Raw genomic sequence first — 15,561 nt, 5'->3', positions numbered from 1 at the left:
TGCCGGTTCAAGTCCCACCACTGCCAAGTTACCACTTTTGGGCCCCTGAGCAAGGCCCTTAACCATCAGTTGCTCAAGTTGTACTCAGTCAGAATTATAAGCTGTTGTGGATAAGAGTGTCAGCTAAATGCCATAAATGTAAGTTTGACTATAACTTTTACTCTCACATTACCCACATGTTGCAGACATTCAAGTAAGAAACTAATAGCATTATCATTATAGAATCTGTAGCATGTATTACCAATAAACCTCTAGAAAATTACAATCACCTCAGCCAATCACATTATCTAGTGCTAAACAGTCAAAGAAACACATCCTAGAATAATTGTTATTTACATATGTACATTTCCCTCATCTGTAGTTTTGCCTTGATCTCTCTCTTGAATTGACCCAGTCTGTAAAAGTAGTCAGACCCCAAATAGTCAGCACACACACATGTTTTGCCATCAAAAATAAATGTATCCGTTCAGCTCTTCTGTCCTATGAGGCTGGGGGATGATGTAGTACTCTGTGTGGTATTTGCAGCCAATCAGAGAGCAGAACCTGTGCTTAGCCCTTAGCTCTGATATGATGCTAGCGGGTCTGGTGCTTGTGAGAAAAAATTGGCACACTGTAACAAAAGCTGAAGGCAGCCAAGTGACTGTCTCAGTCACACACACCTTCTCAAAGGTTGTTCTCTAGCCGTGGGCAGGATAAAAGTTCTAAAGTCTCCATTAGTGACTTGTGTATGGGCGCCAAATCTGAACAGCTTGTTTAGCCCATGTTTTCTGACATAGGCAGCCCTCAAGAACTTGTGTTGTCTTTTTTGTGGGCTGGTATGCATTCCAGATACCCAATTTTTCATATGTCCCCTTTGAAAGGGTTAGCCTGCACACTGAAATGCTACCACCTCTTCAATCATCAGTTACAGCTGAAGTTGGTTAAACTAGGCCAACTTGAAGCATATTTGTCAAACGAATTTACTGTTCACACTGCGCAACACATCTGGTGACAGCAGTACACACCATTCATGAACATCAACTGTTTGTTAATGATTAGTGATTGAGAAATGAAAAGGGGGAGAGAGCACCAACAATTATTTAATTAAGAATTAATAACTTGTATATAACTCATTCATAACATGTAAAATATTGATACAGTTCAGTTTAAATGAGTCAGTTCAAACATATAAATATAAATAAGTAAATACTTCTTTTTGCTTCATAAATTGAAGTGGGGTGGTGGGTGGGTATTTTGTGTATAGTGTGTATACACATAATAAAAATCTGAACTACTGTGTTAACCCTATGATAGGGTTGAGACAGTAGTTTTGATTTTAAGTTGAATCCCATAGTCCAAGACCTGGATAACTTTTGCCTGAGCCACACTAGTTATCTGGTGCACATGAAAGTGGTTACCACGGAAGCCTTGTGGATATGCAAGCAACTATACTCCAAACAAACAAATCAGATCCGGTCATTTCTGTAATCTGCAAATTTAAATCAGATTTGCTCTGCTGTGTGAATAAAGTCCATATGTCCTCAGACTGGTTTATTAAAAGGATAAAGTGTATTATTTACCAGCTGTAATCACAAACTGCCTTATATTTCTAAGTTCCTACACAATTCTATAATCGTGCTAAGATTTGTTTTTTTCTCAGTAATAGTATTTTCAATAATGACAGAAAAATACTGTATACATACACAGACCCATGCATGCCCACAAACTCAATGTTTCACAGTCACGAATAGTGACATTTCCTTGGTTACTGAGTGACTAGGTGTCTCACAGCCAACCTCTAGGGAGAGAAAATAGGTGATAGATAAAACGTATGTGAATTCTCTGTGTGTGTGTGTGTGTGTGTGTGTGTGTGTGTGTGTGTTTGTGTGTGTGTGTGTGTATGTGTGTGTGTGTGTGTGTGTGTGTGTGCGTGTGTGTGTGTGTGTCTGTGTGTCTGTGTGAGTGTGTGTGAGTGTGTGTGAGTGAGTGTGTGTGTGTGTGTGTGCATGCTCACTGTTCTGCCTCTGATCTATTGTGCCACCATCTGTGGGTGTATGCCTGGGGTCATGGCCCCTATATGACATCATCAATAGGAGACATCAGAAACGGGATGGTGCGCGGGGTAAATGGCAGAAGGTCAGATGACAACACACATGTGGGGGCCAATTTCCTTTACTGCCCCTGAGTTAGGAATCACAAGATTCATGCGCCATTTATCATCATTACTGTACAGAGGTGGAGAAAATGGAGTAGAATTTAGAGAGGGGAACTGAGAGGAGAATAAGACATTCATCACATTTACCAGGGCTAGAATCCTACTACGGTTAATGTTTCTGTGTCTTTTGAGGAATATCATCTAAGCACATGTGCACGAAAGATAACACTTTTGTTGCCTTAATCAAGCTCTCTCTTCTTCTCTTCTTCTCGTCTCCTCTTCTCTTCTCTCCTCCCTTCTCTCTTCTCCTCTCCTCAGTACCTCAACACCTACTTTAACTGGCTACTGCTACTAATTTTTGGGAACAGAAGCAAAACCTCAAACTGAGCTCATCCCAGAATGGCCATATAATTCTATACCTCTGCTATTGCTCTTTGCTGCGATGGTCCCGAGCTACACTGGCCTTGCATTCTCACTCGTGCCCTGCACCATGACTGGGCTTTCTAGCCATTAGATCGGTGTCAGGCTTGCATGGTGATAAGCGTGCAGACGTGTGGGATTTGATTATTTCGCATCTCACATTTCACCTTGAAACAGTTTTTCACACTGATCCACCAAATGCACTCGAAGATCCAGTATGACAGCTTAACTCCCCCTCAGTGGATCTCTTGAATGCACTTGAGCTAAACTATGTTTCAGCTCTGGCATTAAAATATCAAAGGTACCATTATTATACCATTATTTGGGTTTCAGTGTTTGATTATTTGTACCTTTGTCCAAGTGGCCCTACATGAACTCTACTGATATTTATAATTTCACCATTTCTCCGTGTTTTTTATTATCATGTTTTTATAAAGTTTTTATTATAAGGTCTAAAAACAGTGAAATCTTTTTTTTTTTCGTGTGTGTGTGTATGTCTGTGTGTCTGTGCGTGTGTGTACATGTGTTTGGGCAGGTTTTTAGGCCCATCTGACCATCTGCTGAGACAGCTGGGTGTATGTGTTGTTCCCTGAGTTGATTTGCTGATACAGGACTAAATGATTGTAAAGAGGGACAGAGGAATCGAGAGAGAGGCTACCCCATCCACACCCCCACACACACCCACACCCAACCCCCCACCCCTACCCACACCCCACCAAATTCCCCACTCCAACCTGCATCTGCAGCATCACTGAAAGGGCATGGTGGAGGCAGTGGCCCACATCATGGCTGCCTGATAACTGCTCTTATCTGGGCTCTAATTTTGGCCAGTTTTTTTAGGTTGCTGAAATGTCAGCATGCCCACATATAGCCTATCCTCTTCTTTTCACCTATCCTCCTCTATCTTCTCCTCTCACTTCCTCCTCTCACTTCCACTTTAAGTATCTAAACACCTTATTGTCAAACCCATGCTGACACTGTGACAGCAGCTTTTGTTCCTCTGAAACACCTTTGTTATAAGAGAGAGTTTGAGATTTCATTTGTAGCCACCTGAATTACAATACCTGGTGCTAAACTAAAAACTCAGCAATAGAGAGCTGAGCCAGTCCGCAACACAGCACTGCCTCACTTGTCCTCCGTTGCTGTTTTTAATGGATAGAACTCTTCTGTGCAACACTCTTTGAATGCAGAATGACTTCTGTTCCCTGAGCGTTTAAAGCTCCATAAATGGTGCTTTTGCTGGCTTATGACGTGTTTGGCCAGAGCCCACTCTCTCCTCACTTCTCTTTCAGTCATTCAGTACCAAGTTACACAATCCTGCTTCCAAACATACACAGTGTTGATCAAATGTGTTTCTGCATTATTGATGCTGTCTGTGACATAGTCCGCTTTTGCTGTTTTTGAATGAAAGAGTGTGTGTACGCTTGTGAATGTGTTGCCTGTGTGCACAATCATGGACTGCGTCACCTAATGCAGTTGCATAACGGTTGTTCATGAGAGAGGGTGAGTTCATCACAGAGAAGAAGGAATAGATGGAGAGAAAAGGAGAAGAAAGGAGAGATGAGAGTAGAAAAAAAGAGACAGGGGAGTTGCGGAACAGGGAGAAACAGATGCATGTGTGTGAAGATGTCGATACAGTGCATGTTCATGCCATTCACTTCTATGCACAGCACTTTCAAAGTCTCTGCAGAAAGTGTGCTGAACTCAGCCAGCCATGTCAGGGGCTCGCACAGTGCCGCTTACCCCAGCTCACTCTGAGCAGATCAGTCAGCCAATGATTAGCAGTCAATAATGTAATATCATTATGTCTATAATGAGGCCATTGGGTGAGTATGATAATACAATACCTAGATAAGTCTAGTTTCACTGGACGTTCATGCACAGTATTTATCTCACAAGTGTTGACAGTATGAAATCTAAAATGCTTGGACATCTCTGAAGGAAGCAGTGGTCTATCTGAGTGGTCTTCTGTGTCTTACTGATGAGGAAAATGTCTTGGTTCCTAAAAAGCTGCTAAATCTGCTGTGTAAATATTAGTACACTTTGTCCTTTGCAATTGTTAGAGACAGTCATCTAACAATAAGTGTTAAACATAAAGTCCCATGGATCGCTTATTTGTCAGCAACAGTAAAGTACTCATTCATAAAGGACTATAAGTTTATCCTTTAGAAAATAACATAGGTAGGTCTTTTCCCCCCCAAAGTGTTTCACTGCAGTGTCTGAGAAATCACTGATATGTTAAAATGTAGCAGATTCTTCATGTTAGTTCATATAGTTAGCTAACCTAAATTGCTAGTAAATATGGATGTTTGGTTGCTAATGGTGCCTCGTCATACACAGCCAGGCCACTAGCCCATATCAGTTCATATCAATAATCATTCTTGGTGGTTTAATCCTTCTGTATCATTCTTAACATTATGTGATAAGCAGGAACATGTCAATCACTTTCACAAGCAACAATTTTCTCTATCTTCTCAATTCACTGCAAACCACTTTGTGTGTAACTTGCTGCTAGCTTAGCAAGACACCTAGCTAGCTACCGGACAAATGTGCCACCTGAGATTATTCACAGGATATGCAGGAAATACCTTTCGAAAATGTAATCCATTTTAATTCATAGTTTAGATATTCAATAATATCAGTGGTTATGATATCTTGAATTATATTTTTTGAACACTAGTTTCTACAGGGTCTGTTACAAATAGTACTTTGATCAGATCCAATTTGAGTAACTTGTCATATATGAATGAGGATGTGGTTAGTGAAAGGAAAGGACATGATGAGTGATTAGTAGTTTGATTCTGATAATGATGTAATTATAATCTTACTGCAAATATTTTTTAAAAATCATATTGTGTGCTAGGTTCAGGGCACAAGTCTGTGTGTGTGTGTGTGTGTGTGTGTGTGTGTGTGTGTGTGCGCATGTGTGTGCGTGTGTGTGTGTGTGATAAATGTACAGTGATTGTTTGTTCTGGTGTCATCTGCACCCATGATTATCAGCATAATAAACTCTTTTGTTTTCCTGTGTGACGTCATTCCCTGAAGTGATCGTGTGTGTGCGTGCGTGTGTGCGTGTATGTTTGCGTGTGTGTATGCATGTGTTTGCGTGTGTGTGTGTGTGTGTGTGTGTGTGTGTGTGTGTGTGTGTGTTTGCATGTGCATTTGCATGTGTGTTTGCGTGTGTGTGTGAGTGTGTGTTCTAATTTACGAATGGCATGTTTCATAAAGCCCCTCTGGCTCCTGGTGTCTTAACACTGTTCATCCTCTCCTCAGCTGAACAAAAAAATCAGACAAAAAACATACCAAGTTCCATAATCAAATTAGCAATTAAAAGGTATATATATATATATAATGTGTGTGTGTATGTGTGTGTGTGTGTGTGTGTGTGTGTGTGTGTGTGTGTGTGTGTGTGTGTGTGTGTGTGTGTGTGTGTGTGTGTGTGTGTGTTTGTGTGTGTGTGTGTGTGTGTATTTTATATAGTGCTTTCAACAACAGACATTGTCTCAAAGCAGCTTTATAGGAACCAAGTCTAGACCTTTAACAAGAAGGCAAGGGTAGCATGGAAAAACTCCTTGGAGCACTGGTAACTCTGGTTAACTGCAACCAAAACAGACCTAAAGTGCTGTACGTTAGTGTAAGAGAGTGGTTTGAAGATAGATCAGTATTGAAGTGTTTTAATTAGTTTTAATCTCATGGTGTAGTCTAATGTACATGTTTTTAAATAAAATACATGCTAAGTGAGAGAGATGTGAAGTAGAAGTTTATCATTTTTGCCCTTATATACTCACAGAGTATATGTAAATATGTAAATGATATAGCAAGTGCAACATGTTCAGACATGACATGATATTCAAATCTAAAATGAAACATTTATCAATTGCTCAACTCTGGATCTCAGATTATCTCAGATTGTTGTCTGAGATTGACTTTATGTATTTTGCACTTCTATGGATCAGCAGTGATCCCTGTACTACAGCATTCAAGATCATTGGTATATTGGACTCTAACCTACATTACTGTACTAGGATTTATTCTATGAGGAAATGACAAAGCACTTTTGTCTCCTAAAAAGATCATCTCTTAAATGCTGCAAACACAAATATAAATGTTGTCTCCCTCTCCCTCTCTTCCTGTTTGTCTCTGTTTCCCACTCAGTCAGCATCTCTTGGCCATGTCCCTACCGTAACAGCTGTATGGTTGCTGATCATATCCTGAGACCCAATTATCTTTTCAGTAGGGCCAGGTTTTGGAGTAAGGGCTGAGGAGTTTAGAAAGATGGAGTGTTGTAGGGGGGTAGCATGTGATCACATTAGAGCTGTTTTGATTACACTGAAAAGTTTGTGGTAAATTATTGAATATCAGAATTAAGAGAAGTGAAGGGAAGGTGGAGTGTTACTGAGCATAAAGTTATGTGGGTGTTTAGACCAACAGGCTTTTAGCTCAGCAACACTCAGTGTGAATAAATAAAAACTCTGAAAAAGAGCATCACTAAGCCCTGGTGTATTGATGCATGACTAAGGCATCTACTGTGTGTCCAGGGTAGAGGCTCACAAAAGACTTCATGAAAGGTGATATAGCTCGTTAACAGTTAATTAAGCAGTTAATTAACAGTTAATTAAGCAGTTAACAATGCATATTACTACTGTATGACCTATGCGGGCGTGTGTTTGTCATGTTCATGTGTATGTGCACATGTGGGCATGGGGAATGCATGAGAGAGAATGTATGTGTACGGTAGCTGGGTGTACTGGTGTGAGTTGGTAGGTCTGCAGCTGTCACTTTAGCCTCAGAGGCTCTTCTCTCTCTCTCTCTCTCTCTCTCTCTCTCTCTCTCTCTCTCTCTCTCTCTCTCTCCTTTTCATTTGTCTGATGTCTGATGTACATCTTCTCACCACATCTCTTCAGTTGGCTCTTGCTGAAATAATGCACCGTTTGCTGAACTCAAGCAGCAAAATGATGGCCCCTAATTCACATTACTGGACTCCTGAGGCTTGTAATCAAGAATAGCAAACAAGTGTGACATGGAAGAGACAGAGGGTGGTGGGACACCAGAGGGCAGAACCAACCAGAGGGCAGAACCAACCAGAGGGCAGAAGCAACTGGAGGGTGGGGCCAAACAGAGGGTGGGGCCAACCCAGCACATTACAGAGCTGTTGTCATGTCCTGGGTCTGTCTGTGTGATTTCCACAAATGTGAGTAGTGTTCCATAGTATCAGTGGCCTCTCATTGTCCAGGGAGCAGCCTATCCCAGCATCCTCTCTGAAGCAAACAATCAAAAGAGACAGAACATCGAAAACAGAGACTTACAGGACAGACAATCCATCACAGAATGTCTCTGCTACAAGCCCTGAAAACATTAATATTAAACAGGCTTGAGGTTTGATTCTAACCCCCATGTAAGCTATGAACACTTTAGTGGACCTTTAGGGGACCTTTAGTGCAAGTAAGGGCTTGAATCTACCTGATAGGGGATAACCTGAGAAAGGACATGTGGTGGGGCTATTTGGGTTTTTAGGATGTACTACAGTCTCTCTGTCAGTTAGAAGACCTGACTAAGTCTCTGAGGGGTGGAGACAGTATAGACTATGTGTGCTGCCTTGCCTGGGTGAATACCAGGGTCCCTCAGTAGGGTGTCTCAAATAACCATTTCTTCAATTCTTTACAGTGCAGATCAAATTAATTTTCTTTTGGTATCTAGTGAAGAGCACTGAGATTAGTGCTTTCAGGGAATGGGGACACACGCTGACACCTTTTCTGACCTACATGGCACATTATTTATTGCCCGTTTCAAATAGGACATAATTCAGCCCCATTTTATAGCATGTGAACCACTTGCATAACACTAGTCTATACACGCACACGCACACACACATGCACGCACACACACACACACACACACACACACACACACACACACACACACACACACACACACACACACGTGCACTGTATTTCTATAAGTGAAAGCAAGCAGACAGAAGGCCCACAGGCACTGTTGGTGTGTAACTCTACAGTTAAACTGAACTTCCTCTGAGATGTGCTGAGTTTAATATAGCATTAGGACTACAGCAGAGTTCCTCAAAACAAAACCTAGTTCCATTAAATTTATGACATATGTGGCACAGTAGCACTGTTTAAGATTAGCATTATTTACCTGTTCACATAGCAAAGAGATCAATCAGTACTGTGTTATCAAATTGGTATTTAATCCTACTTCTTGCATTCTTACGTTACAGATACATGGTGTATGTGTAATGGTTGTATTTGTGTGTGTGTGTGTGTGTGTGTGTGTGTGTGTGTGTGTGTGTGTGTGTGTATGTGTGTGTGTGTGTGTGTGTGTGTGTGTATGTGTGTATATGTGTGTATATGTGTGTGTGTGTCTAAGGACATGGAATCAGCTCTCTGGTTTTCTCCCTCTTTAACTATTTATTCTCAATCTCTATTATAAAAACAGAAATCTTTAGTATTGTAACATGTTTTCATCAGCTGCACTGTCTCTCTATTTCTCTCTCTACATTTTTTGCACATTCATACAATCACTCACCCACAATATGCTTGTAAATCACCCTAATAGACTAATTATTTGAATCTGTACTATAAAGCATAAAATTACAACAATGATATGTGGTAGTATATAGAATATATAATGTAAAAATGACTTATAAAACAGTATTTCACGAGTGTTCAGAGCTAGTGTGGCATAGTGATGAAGCCAGATAGCTCTAACTTGAGTACAAGGCAACAAACGAGAGACAACGAAACATACCTGCATAAAACCACTAATCTTTAATCTTTAATACTGTAACACCTTCTCAGCAGCTGCACCATCTGTCTCACTCTACAAGTAAAATCTATGTACACCAGTAACTAACAGCACTTTCTGCATGTTATGCTTGCTAGCTCACAAGATTGGCCTACAAAAAACAGCACTTCATGGTGAAAGAAAAATTAAAGCCCAAAATGCTTTGTGAAATTAATATAACCGTTAGACACTGTTATCCACAATAAACAATGTGATTTGCTTTTATGAGCTAGTGTAGTTTTTTAAGTTTTATTTTATGAATGTGAAATGATTCCTCCTGCTTATTTCTAGCATAGGAGTCTGCCATAGTACAAGGGAGGTACGCAAGATCCTGCCCCTGCTGGCAGGATAGTGTAACTGCATGGCCACCAACAGCAGTTTTCATTTTCAACTTTTATGTATGGTATGTCAGTTGTGCCCCATGTGTAGGACTTCTCAGTACAAGCATCTAGTCTGCAAGCATCACGTCTGTCTGTAGCCACAATGTGTAGATTCACACTGTTTATGAACTAGGAACTTTAGATTTGAGAGATTAGACGTCCTTGAACAAGATGAAGGGGAAGACCAACTGTTTAAACTTCAATATTCTGACATTTTTGTACTCAGGGAGGTTGTTTCCATGTGTTAATTAAATTGTGTGTATTTGTGTTTGCACATGTGGTGTATGAATGTGTGGAAATCTGTATGTGTCTGTGTGCATGTGTGCGCGCTTGTGTGTTTCTCTCTCTCTGTGTGTGTGTGTGTGTGTGTGTGTGTGTGTGTGTGTGTGTATGTTACAGACAGAGAAGCACTTCCCTGCCAGTCAAGGTGTTATCCACAGGCATCCAGGTACACTTAAGCGGGAAGCCCAAGACCATCACCGTGGAGACACGACCTGGCCAGGTCACGGCTGATTTTAGGAAGAGTCGTGCAGGATTCATCCTGCTGCTTCCCCCTCAGTAGAGCACCACTGTCCCCCCCAGTGAGACCATGGTGTACATCCTCAATCATTTTATATCAGCAATGGAATAATATTTATATGGAATGATATAGATATGTGCTGTGTGTGTATATGCAACATAAGTGTGTGTGTACACATGTACTCACAAGTCACCTTAGTAGGTTCAGTTACCTGTGTACCTGTGAAGTGTTTTAGTCTTTTGACCTTTTAATGAGTCTAAGCATTTTTTTTCTGGTTCAGAGTATTAGAGGTTGTAAATGAGAAGAATTTTATAATTCTCAAGAGAAATCCAATCCTTTTTTTCCCAAACCTTTTTTAAACAAGAGTCACAGAGCAACAAGAAACTGTAAATGCCCATTTATTAATATTATTGTCCTATTTTTTAACTTATATGTACATTTTGCTTGTGGAGATGTTACCAAGAGTTCCTAAGAGTATGGAGGCTTTCTCTCCCCCATCCACCTGTACTGTCTACATAACACCAGGTACATTATTGCAGGTACATTATTGCAGGTACATTATTGCAGGTACATTATTGTAGGTACATTATTGCAGGTACATTATTGTAGGTACATTATTGCAGGTACATTATTGCAGGTACATTATTGCAGGTTCCCTGTGATGTGATCAGACTTGTGGCTGCTGCAGTGTAAGGCGATGTGTGTGCGTACTGTGCACAGATGTACAGTAGGACTAAGTGATAATCTTGGTTGAGATGAAGCCGCTACTTTTGGACATTTTAAATGGTTCAACAAAGATTATTAAATAACACACTGTTAAGTCACATGCTCTCTTGAGGTTTTCAATTAGACATTTATGATAGAGAAATAAAGATATGAGTCCACAGTTTCTGCAGGGGTGTGTATGGATGGTGGAGGTAATAGTAATAGTATGTACCATGACCAGTATGTGTGTGTGTGTGTTTGTGTGTCAGTACTGACACAGACTATCTTCATCCTTGCCCGTGCTTTGTTTACCCTGACTGCCTTCCTACCGGAAAGCATATCCCTATTATTATACTGTTGTTTTGTGTGCATGTTTGTATGTGTGTTTGTGTACATGTTCACTTTCTTACTCTATTTGTCTGCTTGTCTTTGTGTCTCTTTTGGTTAGTGGATCTAATTCAACTCATCCCCCATCCTTTATGTAACAACAATTTAAAGATGATGAATTTTAATATTAAATAATTTTAATTAATTTAATATATTTGTTTCTTCATTTTTATTCTTTATGTGTGCATATGTTAGACATCTCCTGTAATTTTAGTTTATATCAGTATGGTAGAATGGTCCTGTGTATAGGTCTCATCTCTCCTGCCCCAAGCACAACTCCACAGCTCCACAACTCCACAGCTCCACAGCTTCTGTTCCACTTGCATTTTGTGGTGCCTTTACAGACTTTGTCCTGTCAGATACTGGAAGCTTTATCTCTGTGCTCATTTGACAATATGGAGTCACAAAACTCCTGCATGGTCATCTTCCATTGCATCATTCTTTGACCAAGTTAAATTTTCCTTACAATTTAATTAGTCATGTTTTTAATGCAAACAAGTGTGCACCTAAAAATAAATAATAAATAAATAAGTATCCCCTTGGCCACAACACCTGCCTTCAGCATCCCATATACTGACAGATTGATTTCCTCTGCAAAGAAACCCAATTAGGAAACACATTTGATGCACTGGCTTCAGAAATGAAATTTATTCAGTCAAAAAAAACATTATTTTCTGCTTCTGTTCCATTTCCTTTGACTTGTGTAGGAGTTGGATTTGTGACCTTTTAAAGTTTCCCTCAGTTTTGCCAGTTTTAAAAACCAATAATCATTTTTGATATTCCAAATCCACCTTTAAAGTGACAGCTAATTTCAGTTTACCTGTTTTGTAGCTTGGGCTCTGTAGATCTGGTTTCTCTCAAGCTCCAGTTGGGTTGAGTACATGCTCTTACACGCTTACTCTCTGACCCTTATGATGAAGTTTTATGTATTTTCTGAAATGTCATCAATAGCAAGATTTTCATTTAAAACTACATTTTTGTTTACTGTTTAACTTATCTTTATTTAACATGACAGGATTTAATTCACAAAGTATAAATTCTTTTTTTTCCTGTTGGTATTAATTTACTTTAATGTAATTAAGTAAACTAATTCTACTTTTCCTCTTGTTCAGTTAAACTTGTCATTAAAAAAATTTCCTTTCCTGAAGCAACAGTTCTAACAACAGATCTTAAGAAGTCAAATTCTTAATCAGCTTCTATTTCACCAATCAAAAAATATTTTCTGTCAAAGATTCAACAATTACCTATTTATTTCTTGGAATCTCTCCTCCAATTGGCTTGATGTGACAGCAGCACACCCAATCACACGGCTTGTTTAGTGCACAGCTCTCTGTTCTGCTTGATAGCAGGCTCCTTGTTTTCTTGGTAAATTCACAGAGACACAGCTGTGGAGCTCACTATCAGTTCAATGAAACAAGAAAGCTTCTTTTTAGCTATTGCTTGTTCTGAATATCCCAAACTTTTAAACCACATTTAGTATATACAATTTATTATTATTATTTGCTGCAGTATATATTTCAACTATTTCAAAGACCTCTTTGTCTTATGTATATTGATTAATATTATATTGATATTATATTAGATATAATATTGATATTAGACTTTCATTATTAACATTTATTAGTTAGCAATTGTTATAGAATTTTTGTTGCAGAAATAAAACTATTATTTAAAAACTCTACATATTCTAATAGCATAAGCAATTAGAATCAGATTAAATAATTTAACAGTTTTACTGTTTTAACTCTGGGAAACAAAACCAGGAAACACCTCTAGTGTTGAATCTCATCTTAAATTCAGAGGTATTTGTGTCTGTGCTCCATGAATCATGTAGGAATCACAGACCTTTTTATACATACTGGCCCTATTTCTTGTCCCTGAACAAATGGCTACTCAGTAGTTTGTTGGCATCTGTGTGTTGTGGCGTCATCTGTTTGTCTGCGTGGACAGTTCTAGACATTTGGATTTGGACTCTGGATTTGGACAGTCGCAGCTAGGCATACTGTCATGAGGGCTGAACAATCCAGACAAATCAAAGCAAAAAAACAAGAAAATAGGTTTGCCTACATCAACAGTTGTATATTGTTGATAGCAGCAGCATGAACAATTCTGATGTGAACACATGCATCTTACTAGCTCAGCTCCAACCCAAATTCAAACTTTGCTGGACAGCACTTATTTTAAGAAGCTACTTCCTAGAGGAACCTGAAGGCAGAATCGGTCACCTGACCTGACTAACCAGAGTACCGTGTGTTGCATTTGCTGAAGAGTGAAAGCAAAAAGGCCAGGAGGAACTGAACATGGCAGTGGGAAGTACTAAGAGCCACAGACTTCACACAGTGTAAGATAATAATAGTTTTCCAAAGTTCTAAGATTCCCATGAAGTGTTGGGGGGTATGTAAAGGGGTGTGATTCTCTCAGTAAAGATACAAGTTAAAGCTCAAATTAAAGGCAGCATTCACCATTAGCACTTTAATATTCATTTCATAATATAACATGAGCAACCCATACGTGCTGATTCACTCTTCCTTTATGGACTGCACTGCAGAGTTACCTGGGATGCATTCAGAAACAGAATGAAATGACTGCAAGTCTGACCAGATGCAAGCAGAGGAACTTCTCTCCCCAGATTTGTTTGTGCAGTCCAGAGCCTCCAGACCTCAACGCAGTCATCTGCTACACTGGACCTCTGTGACCGCACTGGATATGCCACAGCATTCAGTCTGGAAGATTAACCGCAGTGAAACTGCTTTGACGTGCTAACGGAAAAGACAGCATTGGTCAATCAGGAAGTGGTGAATCAGTGAGAAAAGTTCAGTGAAATGTTCACTTAAAAGAAACACAGATCTTTAGAGGAAACCTGACTTAACCTCAGCACACTGGGTAGAGACAGGACGGACCAAAGCACAGATAACACCGCTGACACACAGGCCATCCAGGTATTTGTGACCATCACAGAAAAGGCGAGGGAGGTGAGAACATAGTGTGAGGGACCCCCGACCCACCCACTCTGTCGCTCTGTTTCTCTCAATATCTCCCTTGCTCGCTTTCTTTTTTTGCTCTATCATTCTTTTCTTTCATCTCTTTATTCCCTTCTTCATCACCCCCTCCTCCTTTCTTGTTCTGATGAGTGAATTCGTGATATTGACTTACATATCCTCCTGTAATGTCCACAGGTCTGACATATGGTTTTTTTTACTGGGCTTTGACCAGAAGGAGAACATCTACTCAGAACTGACAAATGAGGCCTCTTTTCCAGGCCTTTGTATTTCAGATGGAGATCTGCAGGTGATACAGATTTTATTGCTGTGTTTTTTTGAGTCCCTGTCAGGAAGAAGAAACTTTCCCTGGTTTACTGAACCGTGGTGAGTCATAGTGCCATTTCAGCACAGTGATTGACATTGAGAACATTACTTTTATATCAATATGTCTTCTACTTCGCCTGAATAACAGATGGGGGATCTGGTGTGTGTTTGCGTGCTTGTGTGATATAACTATAAAAGAACACTCTGGTTAGGGTAGTCACAGCTACACAGCAACAACAAACACATCATCTTGGAATCTGCTACTGCTGGACTACCACACAAACACAAACAAACATGAGCACAAAACTCTAAATGGCATTTTAGACATTGATATTACTCTATAAAGTAAAAACAGGACTTAAAAACAAAAAGAAAAACACAGAGTAACTTCCTAAATGGTCTGATAGAGCAAGGGTGTCTGCACACACACACACACACACACAGTATTTCAACCCCTAGAGAAAGCCAAGGGCAAAGCCCTGCTAATGCTACGCCACAGACCCCCCAGATCCCCCCCCCCCCCCCCCAATGAGAACAAGAGGGTGTTGATTGTTGAGAGAGGGAGTCGTGTGTGGATCCAAAGCACATTAAATCAAAGGGCCATGTGCATCCAGCGTAGGGGTGGCGGGCGTCTAGGGTGCAGTGGGGAGAATCGTCTCCCCTGCACATCCCGACACTTTTATGTCCTGTGTCGATTTACAGCGTCAGGCCAGCGCTGAAAGAAGGCCATACTGGTTTTGTGTGTATGTGTATCAGCATGTAGCAGTAGCACAATAGATGTGTGTGTGTGTGGGTGGGGCTTTGTATCAGGAACAAAAACCCAGGCACACAGGTGCACAGCTGCAACTCGCCTGGGTCAAGAAGACATTTTTCTCTTTTTTACCATTTGGGCCATAACAGTTAAAAACA

General features: G+C 40.1%; 1 protein-coding gene across 1 annotated transcript in view; it reads left to right on the top strand.

The window, feature by feature from the left end:
- myo1g (myosin IG) overlaps positions 1–11,263 on the top strand; it is a 37,424-nt gene extending 26,161 nt beyond the window's left edge. Inside the window, exon 22 of the mRNA XM_035529419.1 lies at positions 10,135–11,263. Within this exon, the coding sequence (XP_035385312.1) occupies positions 10,135–10,297 (163 nt within the window). The 3' untranslated portion in view covers positions 10,298–11,263. The remainder of the gene's footprint in view (positions 1–10,134) is intronic.
- Positions 11,264–15,561: the final 4,298 nt, after the last annotated feature.

Source organism: Electrophorus electricus, chromosome 8, assembly GCF_013358815.1.
Source record: "Electrophorus electricus isolate fEleEle1 chromosome 8, fEleEle1.pri, whole genome shotgun sequence".
NCBI lineage: Eukaryota > Metazoa > Chordata > Actinopteri > Gymnotiformes > Gymnotidae > Electrophorus > Electrophorus electricus.
This window is presented reverse-complemented; position numbering and strand designations above follow the sequence as displayed.